This window comes from Neurospora hispaniola (assembly GCF_033458365.1).
Source record: "Neurospora hispaniola strain FGSC 10403 chromosome Unknown B0T23scaffold_7, whole genome shotgun sequence".
NCBI classification, from domain to species: domain Eukaryota; kingdom Fungi; phylum Ascomycota; class Sordariomycetes; order Sordariales; family Sordariaceae; genus Neurospora; species Neurospora hispaniola.
This window is the reverse complement of record NW_026944412.1, coordinates 2,813,607-2,827,761: the sequence shown is the minus strand read 5'-3', so window position 1 is coordinate 2,827,761 and position 14,155 is coordinate 2,813,607. Positions and strand designations below refer to the sequence as shown.

General features: G+C 53.4%; 5 protein-coding genes across 5 annotated transcripts; 1 reads left to right on the top strand and 4 right to left on the bottom strand.

Moving 5' to 3' along the window:
* Nucleotides 1–97: 97 nt before the first annotated feature.
* On the bottom strand, nucleotides 98–1,596 carry B0T23DRAFT_344597 (translation initiation factor eIF-2B alpha subunit). Its single transcript, XM_062835944.1, has 2 exons — nucleotides 1,225–1,596; nucleotides 98–1,144 (listed from the first exon to the last, which is right to left on the bottom strand). The coding sequence occupies exons 1-2, from the start codon at nucleotides 1,302–1,304 to the stop codon at nucleotides 190–192; spliced, it is 1,035 nt and encodes a 344-aa protein (XP_062690252.1). The 5' UTR covers nucleotides 1,305–1,596; the 3' UTR covers nucleotides 98–189.
* Nucleotides 1,597–2,165: 569 nt separating this feature from the next.
* Nucleotides 2,166–3,410, top strand: B0T23DRAFT_222580 (uncharacterized protein). Its single transcript, XM_062833754.1, has one exon. The coding sequence runs from the start codon at nucleotides 2,298–2,300 to the stop codon at nucleotides 3,120–3,122; it is 825 nt and encodes a 274-aa protein (XP_062690251.1). The 5' UTR covers nucleotides 2,166–2,297; the 3' UTR covers nucleotides 3,123–3,410.
* A 302-nt stretch (nucleotides 3,411–3,712) lies between these two features.
* On the bottom strand, nucleotides 3,713–5,554 carry B0T23DRAFT_398769 (uncharacterized protein; the record flags this gene model as incomplete). Its single annotated transcript, XM_062838382.1, has 1 exon — nucleotides 3,713–5,554. One exon carries the CDS (start codon nucleotides 5,552–5,554, stop codon nucleotides 3,713–3,715), a length of 1,842 nt encoding a protein of 613 aa, XP_062690250.1.
* Nucleotides 5,555–6,642: 1,088 nt separating this feature from the next.
* On the bottom strand, nucleotides 6,643–8,925 carry B0T23DRAFT_387332 (uncharacterized protein). The gene is made up of 4 exons (XM_062837679.1): nucleotides 8,368–8,925; nucleotides 7,757–7,802; nucleotides 7,530–7,682; nucleotides 6,643–7,340 (listed from the first exon to the last, which is right to left on the bottom strand). Exons 1-4 carry the CDS (start codon nucleotides 8,786–8,788, stop codon nucleotides 6,731–6,733), a joined length of 1,230 nt encoding a protein of 409 aa, XP_062690249.1. The 5' UTR covers nucleotides 8,789–8,925; the 3' UTR covers nucleotides 6,643–6,730.
* Nucleotide 8,926: 1 nt separating this feature from the next.
* Nucleotides 8,927–13,061, bottom strand: B0T23DRAFT_364667 (uncharacterized protein). Its single transcript, XM_062836349.1, has 4 exons — nucleotides 12,854–13,061; nucleotides 12,725–12,795; nucleotides 10,062–12,659; nucleotides 8,927–10,005 (listed from the first exon to the last, which is right to left on the bottom strand). Exons 1-4 carry the CDS (start codon nucleotides 12,930–12,932, stop codon nucleotides 9,274–9,276), a joined length of 3,480 nt encoding a protein of 1,159 aa, XP_062690248.1. The 5' UTR covers nucleotides 12,933–13,061; the 3' UTR covers nucleotides 8,927–9,273.
* Nucleotides 13,062–14,155: the final 1,094 nt, after the last annotated feature.

The following is a 14,155-nucleotide window of genomic DNA, read 5'->3' as shown; positions in this document are numbered from 1 at the left end:
CAGGTACCTATCCCATTTCCCGTTAAAAACGCCTAATAATGCTGCAAAGATATTTACCACAGTAACCACACTAATAACTTGAAAATGATCAAGCAGTTCCATCCATCCATCCATCCATTCATAAAACCGCCCTTTTGTTACCCACGCTTCTGCGCCTTTCACCTTCAGTACCGGGCAGCAAGACCCCCCTCACTTCTCATAATCCACCAACTCCCAAATCTGACTCGGCTGCTTCACTCCCTGCTCCGTCACAATGCCGTCAATCAGCTCCGGATCGGTATAATCCACCTCATCGCGATCCGCCACCCAATCCCTCGCCTCCTGGCCTACAGGGTCAACGCCCACGTTGTCAAACTTGCTGATATCCTTCTGCTTGACGCCGACCCTTAACACCTGTGGGTGCCAGAGGGGCGTCTTGCGCACAATCTTGTGACTTTCCGCAGCAACCAAGAAGCGCTTCTGCGAGCCGCCCGCGAAGCGCGTGAGCAGGGCGAGCTGCGAAGTGCCCATGCGCGAGATGATGCCGCCGTTTTGCATGACGACCTCGCTGCCGACGAGGACGATGTTGATGTCCTTTTGGTCCTTGAGGACGTAGGCCACCTTGGAGGTCGAGATGGTCTCCACCTCCAGGCCGGCGTCGCGCAGGGCCGAGACGCTGGCGTCGCAGTGCGGACTGCCGTCCATGACGTAAATGACCTTGAAGTGCGTGTTGGTCCGGGTCGTGGCGGCGTGCACCAGGATCTTGGTCACCACCCTCGAACCGCCCGCGGCCAGGACGATCTTGCGGTGCGACACGTAGCGGGAACCGATGACGGCAATGTTGTCGCGGGCGGCCTTGGCGCGGGCGGCAAAGAGCTGGCGGTTGTTGAGCAGGTGGCGCTTCGTCTCGTCGAAGGACTCGGCGGTCTGCCCTCTAAGCGACCGGAGAAGGTACTGCTCGAAGAGGTCGGCGCCGGCTAGCAGAGGGAGAGGGTTCGGGGCCGAGTCGAGGAGGAGGGCCTTTTGGGTCTTGACGACTTCGACGGTTTCCATGGCTGTTGAGGAAGGGGTGACGCGCAAGAGCTCGATGAGCGATTCGATGGCTGCTACGGGCATAGTCATGTCGGGGTCGGAGGTGAGGAGGTCGCGGTAGGTTTTGACGATGCTGTTTGTTTGTCTTGGTCAGAGGCAATCAATGCGCAGTTTGGTTATGACGCGTGTGGTAATTACGCAAAGCAAACTCACTCGAACGAGGCGCCATCGGTGGAGGTGGACGATGTCGTCCGTACCGCGAGCGGCTTGTTGGATAGGTCGTCGGTGGCCATGTTTTTATGGGGGTTGTTGGAGAAGACGACAAAGTGTGTGTGTTGATATTGTGAAGGTGGGAAGTGGTTTTCGCCAAAACATACAAGTCCTCCCGGGAGGAAGCACTGTTGCGGTCGATCCAAGTGGGGAGGGTTCGGGGTGTTTGTCACTTTGGGAGACTTGGAGCGGGCAGGCAGGTTCTGGCTTTGTCAAATCATACAGGTTTATTGCGACAATGATCTGGTTTGTGGTATGCAGAGTCGATAGAATGCAGCGTTTTCTGAAGAAGGGTGCGTCTGATCTAAAAGTGTGACTCAAGATGCATGTAACTGAACCTTTCATGCCAAATTATTCCCAAGTGCGGGCGGCTCTTTAAGCATTTTGCCGCCACTCACCGCCCTCAATGCGTACCTAGGTACTGCACGTCAACGAAGCTCTCCGGCCATTCTTTGTTTCCATTTCATGGATGTCATGCTGTGTGCCCCGCTATCGGCAGCTGGTACTACTTGCCTAGCGGGGTTGTTGCTGCCCTGCCCAGGCAGTTTCCATGTTGCGGCTTGTCACCGCCGCCGCAGTCCGTCACGGACCTTTCGGGGGCTCTTTACAGGGTCGAAACACTGAGGGTCCCCCCTGGGGCTGCGTGGATCCTTTCTACTCCAGGCTGCCCCTGGCATCTGCTACCACTGTTACTTGTGGCTTCCGCCCCGCCGTCCGCTTCCATGGAACAGGGGCAGCAAGGGGAATGTGAAGCTAACTTAGGGGTTCTACAGTAGCGGAGGACCCTTTACCGTCATTGTCTCTTTCTTCATCGGGCATTTGAAACTAGGTGTATGGACCCGTTGGTTGGCGATGTTGGCTTCAGTTTCTTCTTCTTCTTCTTCCCCCCTTGGCTTCCTGTTGAGCGTCGACTATAAGTTAATGCCGACATAGGTACTAGGTAGCAGGCAAATCACAAGGACAGAAACACCATTACGACCGTGACCACCACCACCACCATACAACCAACACACATCATGACGACCCTCATAGACCCGGCCACGCAGGCCCCCCTCCCGGCCGATGCCATCCAGCGCATCCTCCACATCACCTCCTCCTCGGTCCACATCTACCAGATCCCCCCTATGCGCTCGACCAAGGGCCACATGGCCGCCGACTGGACCGCCGACCCCAAGGCGCACATCTTCACCGGCCGCGTGCGCATCATCGAGACCTCGATCCCGCCGCAGACGCCCGAGCAGATTGGAGAGAAGGACACGGTCAAGGTGGACATTGTGCTCGAGGACCCTGCCACAAACGACCTGATCGCCGCCGCCCCCTACACCACCCAGGCCGTCGTCGAGGCCACCATCGACAGCAGCCGCTTCTTTGCCCTGCGCGTGCAGGATCCCAACACCGGCAAGAAGGCCATGCTCGGCGTCGGCTTCGAGGAGCGCAGCGAGTCTTTCGACTTTGGCGTGGCCCTGCAGGAGGCCCAAAAGTCGCTGGGCCTGATCGAGGGCGTGGCGCCCCTGATCAAGTCAAGCAAGAAACAGGAGGCCGAGGAGAAGAAGGATTATAGCTTGAAGGAGGGCGAAACCATCACGGTGAACTTGAGCGGGACCAAGTTCGGGAGGAGAGCGAGGCACGATCGCCCCTTGTCAACCGACTTGGACAGTGATTCACAGCCGCCCTTGTCGGCCTTTTCGCTCCCCCCTCCCCCATCGTCGACTGGAGGTGGCAGCGGGTTAGGAATGCCTTTCTTGCCGCCTCCGCCTAGCAGTGGACGTGCTGCGCACAGGAGACAACCATCTGCGCAGGAGTTAGGGTTCGACGATGGACCGAACGGCATGTTTGAATAGGGAATAAAATCTGAGGAAGGAAAATGAAGGAAACCGGAACGGCAATTCTGGCTGGGGTTGGCTTTCCAGAGAAGTCAGCAAGCAAGCAAGATGTACGGCGCATATACGATCATCATCATCATCAACATCATACAGGATATTTACGGATCAGGGACGCGGAAAGCGACATTGGCAGATAAGACGGACAAGAAACGGCCATACGATATCAAAGTGGCAAAAGGACTTGTCTACAAGCTTACACAACTATACAGAGCTAATATACCTAATCATAAACACCCTTCCGGCTCGTTTCGTTCCCTGTTTCCCGCTATTTTGATGTTTTTGTTCGGACAGAAGATGTTGACTGTATCTCAAAGCTCCTCGGCGCAATACCCAATACAACCAGTAAGTAAGTTCCAAGATAAAACACTCAAGCATATATCCTTGACCTTCCCAGTTAACGCCTACATAGGGAACTTGAATTGTCCTCTTTCACATCCTAACAAAATGTTCGCCAGTGTCATAAACTCCGCCGCCGCCAACTTTCCACCATGGAATGCAAGAAAGAGCCCACTTGAGAACCTCGAGAACCAAAAAGAACCAGGAACAGCCTAGATAACAGTATCAAGCCTCAACTCCGGCACATCCTCCTCTTCCTCCAATCCCATTTGAACACCAACAGCCGCAAGCGCGGCAGGCCACAGGTTCTTCAAGCTAGGCATACTCAGCCTCCTGTGGTTATTGTTGTTGTTGTTACCCTTAGTCCAGCCATCACCACCCCGTGAGAACGAAGCAGTCCTTCTTTGTTGCTCAGAAAGCAAATCCCCTGGTTCGGAAGCGGATTCGTCACTTCCCTCGTCTTCTTCGTCTTCTTCTTCTTCTTCTTCTTCACCTTCTTTTTCTTGTTCCTCGTCTTGGTTTTCCTCCAGTTCAGAAATCATCACACCAGACCCCGAACCCGAGCCCGAGCCGGAGCCGTTAACCAAAGAATTGTTACAAGTCAGTGGATTAATAGTCGTCACGCCAATAGGCGTAAAACTGCTCGCATCAAAACTTTCAAACGACCCGTCATCTTCGGAATCGGACGGGTATTCGTCCCATGGGATTCTGCTAGGGGTGATGGGGGTGGCGAGGTGTTCGGAGGGCAGTGTGCTAACGGTACTGACGGTGCTGGTGGTGGTGCTGAACTTGGGAGTGACTGCCGAGAGGGGGACTTCTGGGGAGTCTAGAGGGAGGTCTTGGAAAGAAGTTTTGGGTTTGGGTGTTTGGTCGTCTTCTTCTTCTTCTTCTTCTTCTTCTTCTTCTTGTCCCTCGGTTGGGTGATGGTGTTCATATTCTTGCTCGGGGCCTGGGACAGGGGCCAGAGTTTCTCCCGGACAGGTAAAGTGATCTTGTGAGTTTTGGGATGGGCGGGTCCAAATATCTTCAAAGAAACTAACACTTCCACCAGGCACAAAGGAAGGAGAAAGCGGACTCAAGACCGAGGGGGTGTAAAGGTAATCATCCCCTCCCACAGGCGAGACGGAATAGGTGTCGGCGGAGGATGGTGTGGCCGGGATTCCGCCACCACCATGGTTCAGCTGCTGATGCCACTGATGATGACCGAAATACCCCTGCTGACCTTCCATCACAGCGGACATCGGCGAATACACCATCTGATGCTGCTGCTGATACTGCTGCTGGTGCGTCATAACCCACCTTCCCCTATTCACCAACTCCACATGGATCTCGCCCAGCCTTAACATGATCAGCTGTTCCTGCTGCGTGGACTCGGCGATCCGGCTGCGGAGGAGAGAGAGGTCCTTTTTGATCTTTTTCTTTTTGCTGCCAACTGAAGAAGCAGTGGCGTTGTTTTCGTCTGAGGGAGAGGAGGTAGAGGCCAAAGCCTCCTTTTTAGCCTCGAGATGGGCATACCGCTGATACAAACGCGTGGCTCGCTCGCCTTGGGTTTGCAAGTTATGTAAGAGGTAGGAGCGCTCGTTGTGAAGATCGGAGAGAGAGCGGGAGGCGGGTTCGAGGCCTGGGATGACGGGGCCAGGAGTGGATGGATGATGGCCGTGTTGCTGGAGCTGGTGGCTTTTGGCTCGGGAGAAGGGGGATAGGACAGGTCTGGTCAAGTTTATTTTCTTGGCTGTGGTGGCGGTGATGATGCTATCGGTGTTTAAATGGGGCAGAATTGGACGAGTGTTGTTGCTTGACTGCTGACGACATTGCTGCTGCTGCTGCTGCTGCTGCTTAAGCTCTTTGGCGAGCTTCTCGATCTTGGACTTGACGTCTGCCATTGCATCATGTGAGATGATGCTTGGGTGGTGGTCATGTTTTCCTCCTCCTCCCCCTCCAATGACTGGGCTGGGTGGTGAGAGAGTGGTGGTCGTCGACATGGCTGGGCTTGGTGGCCTTCCGTCTATGAGGGTAGCTTGCCCTCCATGGCTGCTGCTGACTGAAGACGACATGTTGTATATGTGACAAGGAATGGGGTTATGGAGGAAAGACCGGCAGAGACTCTGACAACAGACTTGGAGAAGGGGGACGGGTGGAGTGAGGGAGTGACGGGAGAGAAGATCTTGTGCGACTTGTTCCAGGAGTTGATCCAAGTTTATGGATATCAACTCCAGCAACGCAAAGCCCTCACAGCCAGCTAGATACCCCTCGGTGGTCATGAGACAGGCTTCCTTGAGGTGGGCATATATCTAAGCCAAGAACGCATGGCTTGCTATAGGCGCTCATCGCTCATTCACCTTTTCCTCCTCGTCTTCGACTGGAATCTTTCCGATAATGATTTCATTATGGCCATCCCACCCACTCATCACTTCGGGGCCGGAAGCCGCCAAGGTCTAGCCCGGCTTTTCGACCTCGTGGCTTCCAGACCCGCTGGTTGCTTGACAAAGCCGCCCCTCCATCACGGTAGGCGACTGGCCTGGGTGTTGTTCTTGGAACAATACTCAACGCATCACAGACATCCTAGTTTTCTTAGTTCTCCCTTGAAAAGGGGGGCGTTTTTGCTTGCGGGGTCAGGCAGGCCCTTGGTGGTTCTACTACCCTTGAAAGAAGATGAAGGAGGGAGTGGCGTAGGCCTTGGCTGTGTTTTTCTCTCTCGCTCGGCTAGGTATAAGCTGGAGCAAGCCCCCTTTTCGGAACAAGATTAGAGTTCGAAACAAAGAAGACACACACTCATGCCTCGTGCGGTGGCTTGACGTGTCCAAAGAATGAGACCGCTGGTGGCTGATCCCCAATCGGGCAAAACATCCGAGAGGCCAATTGCCTTGCGTACTGGAGTCCCTTGGTTCGGGACTTATCAGACAAACACCCGTCTAAGACCATCAAGCAGAATCAGACCAGTGAGGCACTGTGAGGCTTGACTCCTGAGGAGTCGCGGCTTTATGTTTGCTCGGTCCTGATTCCCTAGTTCAATGTCCCGGAGAGGCGATCTTCAAGTCCGGACTTCGGAACTGCCCAGTTCAGAGCCGAAGAATGTTGTTGATAACAACATCCACGTGTGCAACTAAGACAATTCTAGAAGGCAAACAACGGAGAATAACAAGCGCAAACTAAACCTTCCATGACCCTCAAAGGGAGAATACCAAGAAGAAGATCTAGTAAGTCTAGTCTAGTTTACATATGACGCAGGTCTAAATGTTAAACCCATCATGCCTAGGCGGATCACAAAATCTCCATAACCCAGCCCTCTCAGCCGCCTGCCGAACACTCTCCACCTCCTCTCCCTTCACAGCCCTATTGATCTCGGCATACCGTCTTTCTTCTTTCTTGTCTCCTTCTGCTTCCTCCTCTCCTCCATGTGTCTTTCTTCGGGTCTGAACCTTCCCCACATGCGCACTCGGCCTATACTGCTCCATGATATTCACAAACACATCTCTACTCACCTCCTCAGCCAACCACCTCATAATCTTTGCCCCTTCCTCTTCGAGGCCAGGCATGACCAGATGTCTAACCAGCACCCCACTCTTCGCAATACCGTCACCAGTAAAACACAGGTCCCCCACTTGCGCGTACATAGCTTTGATGGACTCCCGCGCCGTGGCGGCGTAGTCATCTGCTTTGAGCAGCCGTTTGGAAGTGGACGGTTCCCAGACCTTGAAGTCAGGCAGGTAAATGTCCACCAGTCCGTCGAGCAAAGCTAAGGACTCGAGAGAGTCGTAGGAGGAGGTGTTGTAGATTATGGGGATGCGTAAACCTTGAGACCGTGCGTGCAGGATGGAAAGGGCTACTTGGGGGACGACGCTAATTGTTCGTGAAAGGAAAGAGAGAGAAAGATGTACGTCAGCCACTTTTTGTCTTTGTGATTTTGCCGTGCCGTCTGAAGAGGCACGATAAAGATGGATGGTACTTAGTAGGTAAATTTGTACGAGATCGGCCAAAATCTGGGGTCAATGCTGGGGAGGCGGGAACGTAGGTAGGACATGGACTTACTGTTCAGGGGTAATAAGGTTGATGTTGTGCACGTTTCCGACTTCTTGCAGCTTCATGTACCAGTCACCTAGCTCTTCGGGAGTCAAATCCATGCCGTTTCGTTGGTGAGAGATGTCGTGGTTTTGGCAGAAGACGCAGCGGAGGTTACACATGCTTTCGCGACATCGTAGTTAGTCTAATGCTATTCTCCTTGGTTCCTACTCGGTTGCATCATGACAAGTACGCACCTGAAGAAAACCGAACCACTCCCATGATGTCCCTGAATGCATGGTTCTGTGGTCACAAATGACTTCAGTCAATTTTTCCCGTCCCTTACATGATGATGATGCTGAGAGAAAGCAAGCAAGCCACCTGAAGCCACCACTCTGCCGTGTTCTTTCTTCTAGATCGAACGTGGCAAGGAGAAGGAACCCCTTCTTTCATCATCTTCACGGAAGCTCCCATCCAATGACACTCATCAATCCCTCCTCTTGACTCTTTCGGATACCCCGAACCGCCCTCTTCTCTCCCTTGCGCGGTTATGACACCCAATTACCCGCTATGCCCCCAAACCTGCCCCTTGCCAGCATCACAGTGTGTACACCTAGACTGATGAACAATCCCAACAGACTGAACTGACTGAGTGACCAAGAACCCCAGAACAATTTGCTTCTGAACTGAACATTATCCGCATCCGCATCCGCTCCCGCATCCGCATCCGCCACGAGGTCCTCCCTCCAGACCCTCCGGACCCTGATAGCCAAACATCCAAAAACCAAACAAATGGTAATGGGAAAACACAGATCAAAATACATTGATAACAGAAGAAGAATACCAAACAACAAAACAAGAAACTCACCTTCCCCAAAATGCGGCGCAATAACATTAACCTTCGCCTTCTCCCCAATCAAGCACCACCCTGTCTTCTCAAATCTGTTCACTCCACATTTTCTCGGACACAAGTTGCACTTGGCCAGGTGAGCATATGCTTGCGATCGTTTCTTAGCCGCGTCGACTTCAGATAACTGGAGGTAGCGAGGCGTGTAGTCGTCGAGGAGGAAGGGAGGTGCTAGGTGGAGGGATCTTTTCTGGAGGTTGTTGAAGTTTGGGGATGGGAAAAGAAGGAGTTTGCGGGTGGTGATGGGAGTTGTCAAGGACAGAGATGATGTCTTGGCTGTGTAGGATAGGAAGCGTTTGGTGGCTATGATGGGTAGGAGGAGGACTCGGGGAAGTGATGAGGGGAGGTGATGTACGGATTGACGAGTGGTCAAGGTGAGCATATTGTTGGTCGTTGGGTAAATCGTGCTGTGTGTTCCGAGATTGTGACTGAGAATTGAGTGAACGCTTGAATAGGGCACATAGATGATTGGGGAAAAAGGCGAGTGAGTGTTGTTGCCGTGAAACGAAACTATGAGGTTGTCGTCGTGAACAGTGGAACCAAATCGAGCAATCCGCAACAGAGGCAAGTGGCAAGTATGCACTAACAATTTGTGCTACAATGCAACCCCTAAAACACACCCACACACGAACAAGTACTTCTAGGACCACCCACCCACCAACCAACTAGCGAATATCTCAACCAATGCTTTTCGCTCGTGCTAGCAAAAAAGAAACAATTTCTTTCCCGGGTATGAATCGATGGATGTGGATGCCTCTCTATATACAGTAGTAGTAGTAGTAGTACTCCCAAAAGTGAACCCAGGCGATGATGATGACAATGATGACTGAAACAAACAAGCAATTATTTTCCCCTTGACAACAACATTTACCTCCTCCTCTTACCACCACCACCCTGGTCGCCGCTAGGACCACGCTTCTTACCCTCCCTTTCCCAATACGCCTTCTTCTCCTTCTTCTCCTTGCTCTTGATCCGCTCCTCGGCCTCTTCCAGGCTCTTCTTGTACTTCTCGTGCTGCTCCGCCTTCTTGGCCTTGCGCTTCTCCACCACCTCCTTGCGGATCGTCGTGAGTTTCTGCATGAGATCGCGCGCCTTCTTCTCCTCGCCGCGGACGACGACCGCACGCTTCTGCATGTACGTCTCCTTCTTCTGCTTCTTGGTCTGGATGATCTGCGACTTGAAGGGCAGCTCGGCCGCGAGGGCACGCGGCACACGAAGAGGGTTGAACCGACGGGTCTCGCGCTCGATCTTGCGGTACTGCGAGTTCTTGTCGAGCGGCGTGGCGATGTTCTGGTCGCGGCGGACCTCGCCCGTGAGACGCATGCTCTGCCAGCCGACCAGGTTGGTGGCCGGGTTGTAGAAACGGTGCGGCTTGATGGGGTACCACGCGCGCAAGAAGACAATGTCGCTGAGCAGGATCTTGTCCTCAAAGGTGGCACGGAAGTGGCCGTCGGGCTTGGCGAGTGCGCGCTTGATCTGACCGCGGATACCCGAGACGGTCTTGATGGAGGCACCCTCGAACTTGGCGATTTCCAGCGCCGAATTGAACATGTCCTTGATGAAGGCCGTGTTCTTGAAGATCTTGTATGGTGTGCCGGTCTGGACGAGTTGTTAGCATCAAAAACACCATACACAATAGGCGGAGGGTAACATACCAGCTTGAGCTTCTTGACGATCTCGGTAGACTCGTCTACGCTCAGTACTGTACCGGTCGCCGCAATACGGAACCCGGGGTTGGCGGAAGAGAAGGACTGGAAACATGTGAAACCCGTATTGGGGGCACACAGGGGGCCGTAGAAGGTACCGAAGCAGTGCATGTGCTCCGGAGTATACTTCAGCATCCTGTTTCTCGTCCGAGAATCAGAGATGGAGTAGATGGGAAGAGACTGGAATCGGCGCCAGCCGAGGGAGAAGATGAGGGGATCTCCCGTCTTGAGAATCTTCTTGTGCCAACGGTGCTTCTTGATTCTAACTTGCACAAAGCCGAATCTGTCCTCCGTGGCCGAAAGACCTCCGACAACGATCGGCATCCGTGGCTTAAAATTCTTGACGAATTCTGCTGGGACACCCTCGATGACCATCCTGGCGTACTTGCCGGCCTTGTAGCCTTCGACAGCGATCCTTTGGCTTTCATCAAGGTTCTCGTATTCCGCCTTGTTGATGTCCAGCTGCTTCTGGATCATGGCCTTTTGGGCATCATACCAGTCGTCCTCTCCAAACTCGTCATCATTGCCACCTTCTCGCCTAGCAATCGCCTTATCGTTCTTAAAACCTTCACGATCTTCCTCTTCGAAGCGAAGCTTGAGCTCCTCCTTTCGGCGGGCGTTCTTCTCACGCTCAGCTTCGAGGCTTTCTGCTGGCTGCTCCTCTTCTTCCTCTTCTTCTTCTTCATCCTCGTCGTCGGCGCCGTGCTTCTCCCCTGTCTCGAGATCCTCAAAAGCACCGTCACCTTCGTCGTCCTCGTCCTCGTCATTAAGACCCTCGAAATCCGAACCATCTTCGCCCTCACCCTCAGCGTCGTCAAGTAGGTTGGCGGTGGCGAACTTGTTTCGGAGGGCCTCGACAGCGTCCTTGTCAGACCACTTGGCTTCTAGTTGTTCGTAGTCGAACTTGGGAATCATGCGATCCTCCCAAGAGTCCTCCTTGTCCTCCTTGCCAGTCCTCCGGAAGAAGGTATCGTCGTCCTCTTCGATATCCTCTTCAATGTCCTCCTCCTCGTCTTGACCGGCCCATTTCTTGATGGCTTCTGTAGGGGCCATCGACTCGTCGTACATATACCTCGCCAAGTCGACAGCGCGGAAGGGTTTCCTCCTTCCGTGTATCTGACTTGCGCGCTCCATCATGTTGTCCTTCCACTTGAGCTCAGGATCCTCCTCGTCGTCCTCGTCATCGTCAAAGTCGGATCCTTGGTCTTCATCGCCGGATATCGAACCAAGGTCGGAGTCACTGTCGGCAAAGGCGATGTCCTCTTCTTGGTCGTCGTCGGTCTGTTTCCTGAACATCTTGCCCAGCTTCATCTCGTTGAACTCGGACTCGACATCGGATCCATCCTCCATCTCATCTTCCTCTCCGCTTTCGAAGCCTTCGTCCTCAGGTGGTTCACCACTCTCGCCATCGGCAAGTCTGGCGGTTCTTCGGCTCTTGCGGCCAGTGTTTCCGACATCCTCGTCCTCGACAGGGAGCTGGTTGATCTTTTGTCCGCTCGCGAACAGCTTGACACCCTCGTCCGTTTGACCAAGGAGACGCCTCTCGTTCTGCAGGTCGATGATGAGCTGTTCTCCTTCGCCGCGCTCAACGCCCACAGCATCCTTGTCGAATGTGAAGCCGTTCTCCCTAGTGATAACGATGTGATCACCAGTAATTTTCAAGCCGCTGCGGTCCGCCATGGGCGCCCAGAGCTTTTTGTCCTTCTCGTCGAGTCGCCTTCTGCCAGTCTTGCCACTGGCCTTGGCCAGCGCTTGTTCCATAGCGGGAGTCGGGCAAGGATCCGGCAATTGTTCCATCTCTTTGATTGTAAAGTCGCCTAAACCAGCAATATGTACCCTTTGGCCCTCGGCGGAAAAGTTCGTACCACGGAGGTAACCGGAGAGTTCAATCGTTCGGTCGCATTTCTCGTCTTCTTCGATCTGGGTGGGGTGGGTGACATCACGGTAGTTGTCGATGATGGTGTAAGGGTGGGAGTTGCGCCAAACGAGCGGGCGGGGGTTCTTCATGACGGACAAGAAGCGGGAGAGGTTGTGGATTTCGCGATCGGGGTAACGGCCGTTCAGGACACCGGAAAGGTAGAAAAGGTGGGCACCCTGGTAGAGTTCGCTCCAAAGTCTGTGCTTTAACCTCTTCTTTGCCTCCTTTAGTGCTTGAGGCTTCCTGAACAGGTCGAGATGGGTGAGGATGCCAAAGACGTTGCCGGGCATACCCGTGGCGGCGAGGACGTTAAGGAACTCCATAGTCTCCATCTCGAAGCCGAAGTTTCCATCGATCATGAGAAGGACAATGTCGGCGACCTTTGCAATGTCGACCATGGCCTCGAGTTCGTTGGCGCATTCGATGAAGGTCAATCTCTGCTTCTTGGAGGTGACGACCGTGATAGGTCCCACCGGATCTTGGATGGTTTCCTTTGCATATCGTCGAATGAAAGACTTGAGAAGGGTGGTCTTTCCTACACCAGGGGGGCCTACGATGGCGACGAGTCTTGGGGGTGGTTCATCGGGGAGACGGTCGACGGCGGGGACGTGAAGACGCTTCTCTTTGATCTGTGGGACAAGACCAGTTAATTGAAAGGGGTATGGAAGGATGGAGCAATGGAATGTCTTCTTACATCGTGAGATCTGGCGGCTTGTCTGGCAAGTTTACCGGGGTTGGAGAAGGCAAAGGCCTTGGGGTTCTTTTCTACAGGGACGGTCAGCTGTGAATAGTGACGATAAAAGTAACAATTGGATACACATACCACCTGTATGCTTGGAGGCCCCCTTCTCCTTGGACTTCTTGGAAGCCCGATGGGGTTTGTGAGCTTGGACGTCGGCCATGATTACGGCTGGTGTCCGTGAACTTTTTGCAAGTTCAGTAGTATGGATGGACACGCGGTCGCGAAAGCAGGTGTAAGTGGAAATGCGACGGGACTCGCTCCCAATTCAACTGCCAAAAAGCTGCTGTCCAAATTTTTTGGATAGTCGGTTTTCTGATGGACCGCCAAGATGTTTATCGATAAGCGATAAGATACCTGAATGGTGGGACCGCTTTTCGGCAGGCGACGGGACGGGACCTATGCCCGGCAGCATGCGGGGAGTTGGAGACCCTGACAGGCAGTCCCGACTCCCGACCTTCAAGTCTTGGAACCTTGAACAACAGACGAACCCAACGTATACCGTAGCCAACTACTGAGTGAGCTGTGTCTTCGGAGTAACTATTTCCAGAGGCTTATACGAAGATATTCCGTTGGATGGTCGACCAACCTAAATACCTCTATTGTACCAAGCCCTTCCTCACTGGTGGAGACTACATACCACGCTATGTAAATGCATTGGATTGTTCAGGGACCGCCAACAAAACCTAACGGTTGAAGAAGAGTCGAGACCATGACAGAGCGAGTTGATGACTTACGGCCTCGACCGAGGAATGTCGAATGGGCCCGCAAAGTCAAACAGCCATGGCATCCCCTCTTGCATAACACACCATTTTGAGGGTTACATACGTAATTGTCTCCGATTTACACACATAAGGAGGGTATGGCGTATAGGCTCAGAGTTACAACAGACAGGTAACATGCACGATCCTAAGTAGTAAGATGGTTGGAAGATGGCTGGATCCATCCTCCCACACCACTCTTAGTGTCTCAGCCCGCGCCTAAGCGCTCGTTAGGTGATCGTGTGCAAGGCTGTCTTGTTGGGCGCTGAGATGGAGGATTGTCTCTGTCATCCCCACGCCTGGCAGCCAACAGAGTGTCACAAGTCACAAAACGACCTGCGGTAGGCGCAGCAAGTCTGGTCCAAGTGGATATGACGTATCACCCGCTCCAGAGAATGCTAATGTCCCTGGTGCCGCGTCACTTGTGGCTCCTGACGGCGTGGCAGGAAGACCAATCTAGCATGATTGCCGCTTATCTGGCACATGTGCATCTGTGGTGTAGGTAGTTCGAGTCCACTTGTGCATGTCCCTTGATCACGTATAAGATGCTCCTTCGTCCGCTCCTCGAGACGCAGTACCGACTCTCCAAGTTCACGACCAACCACTACACTCTGTTTCAATATTT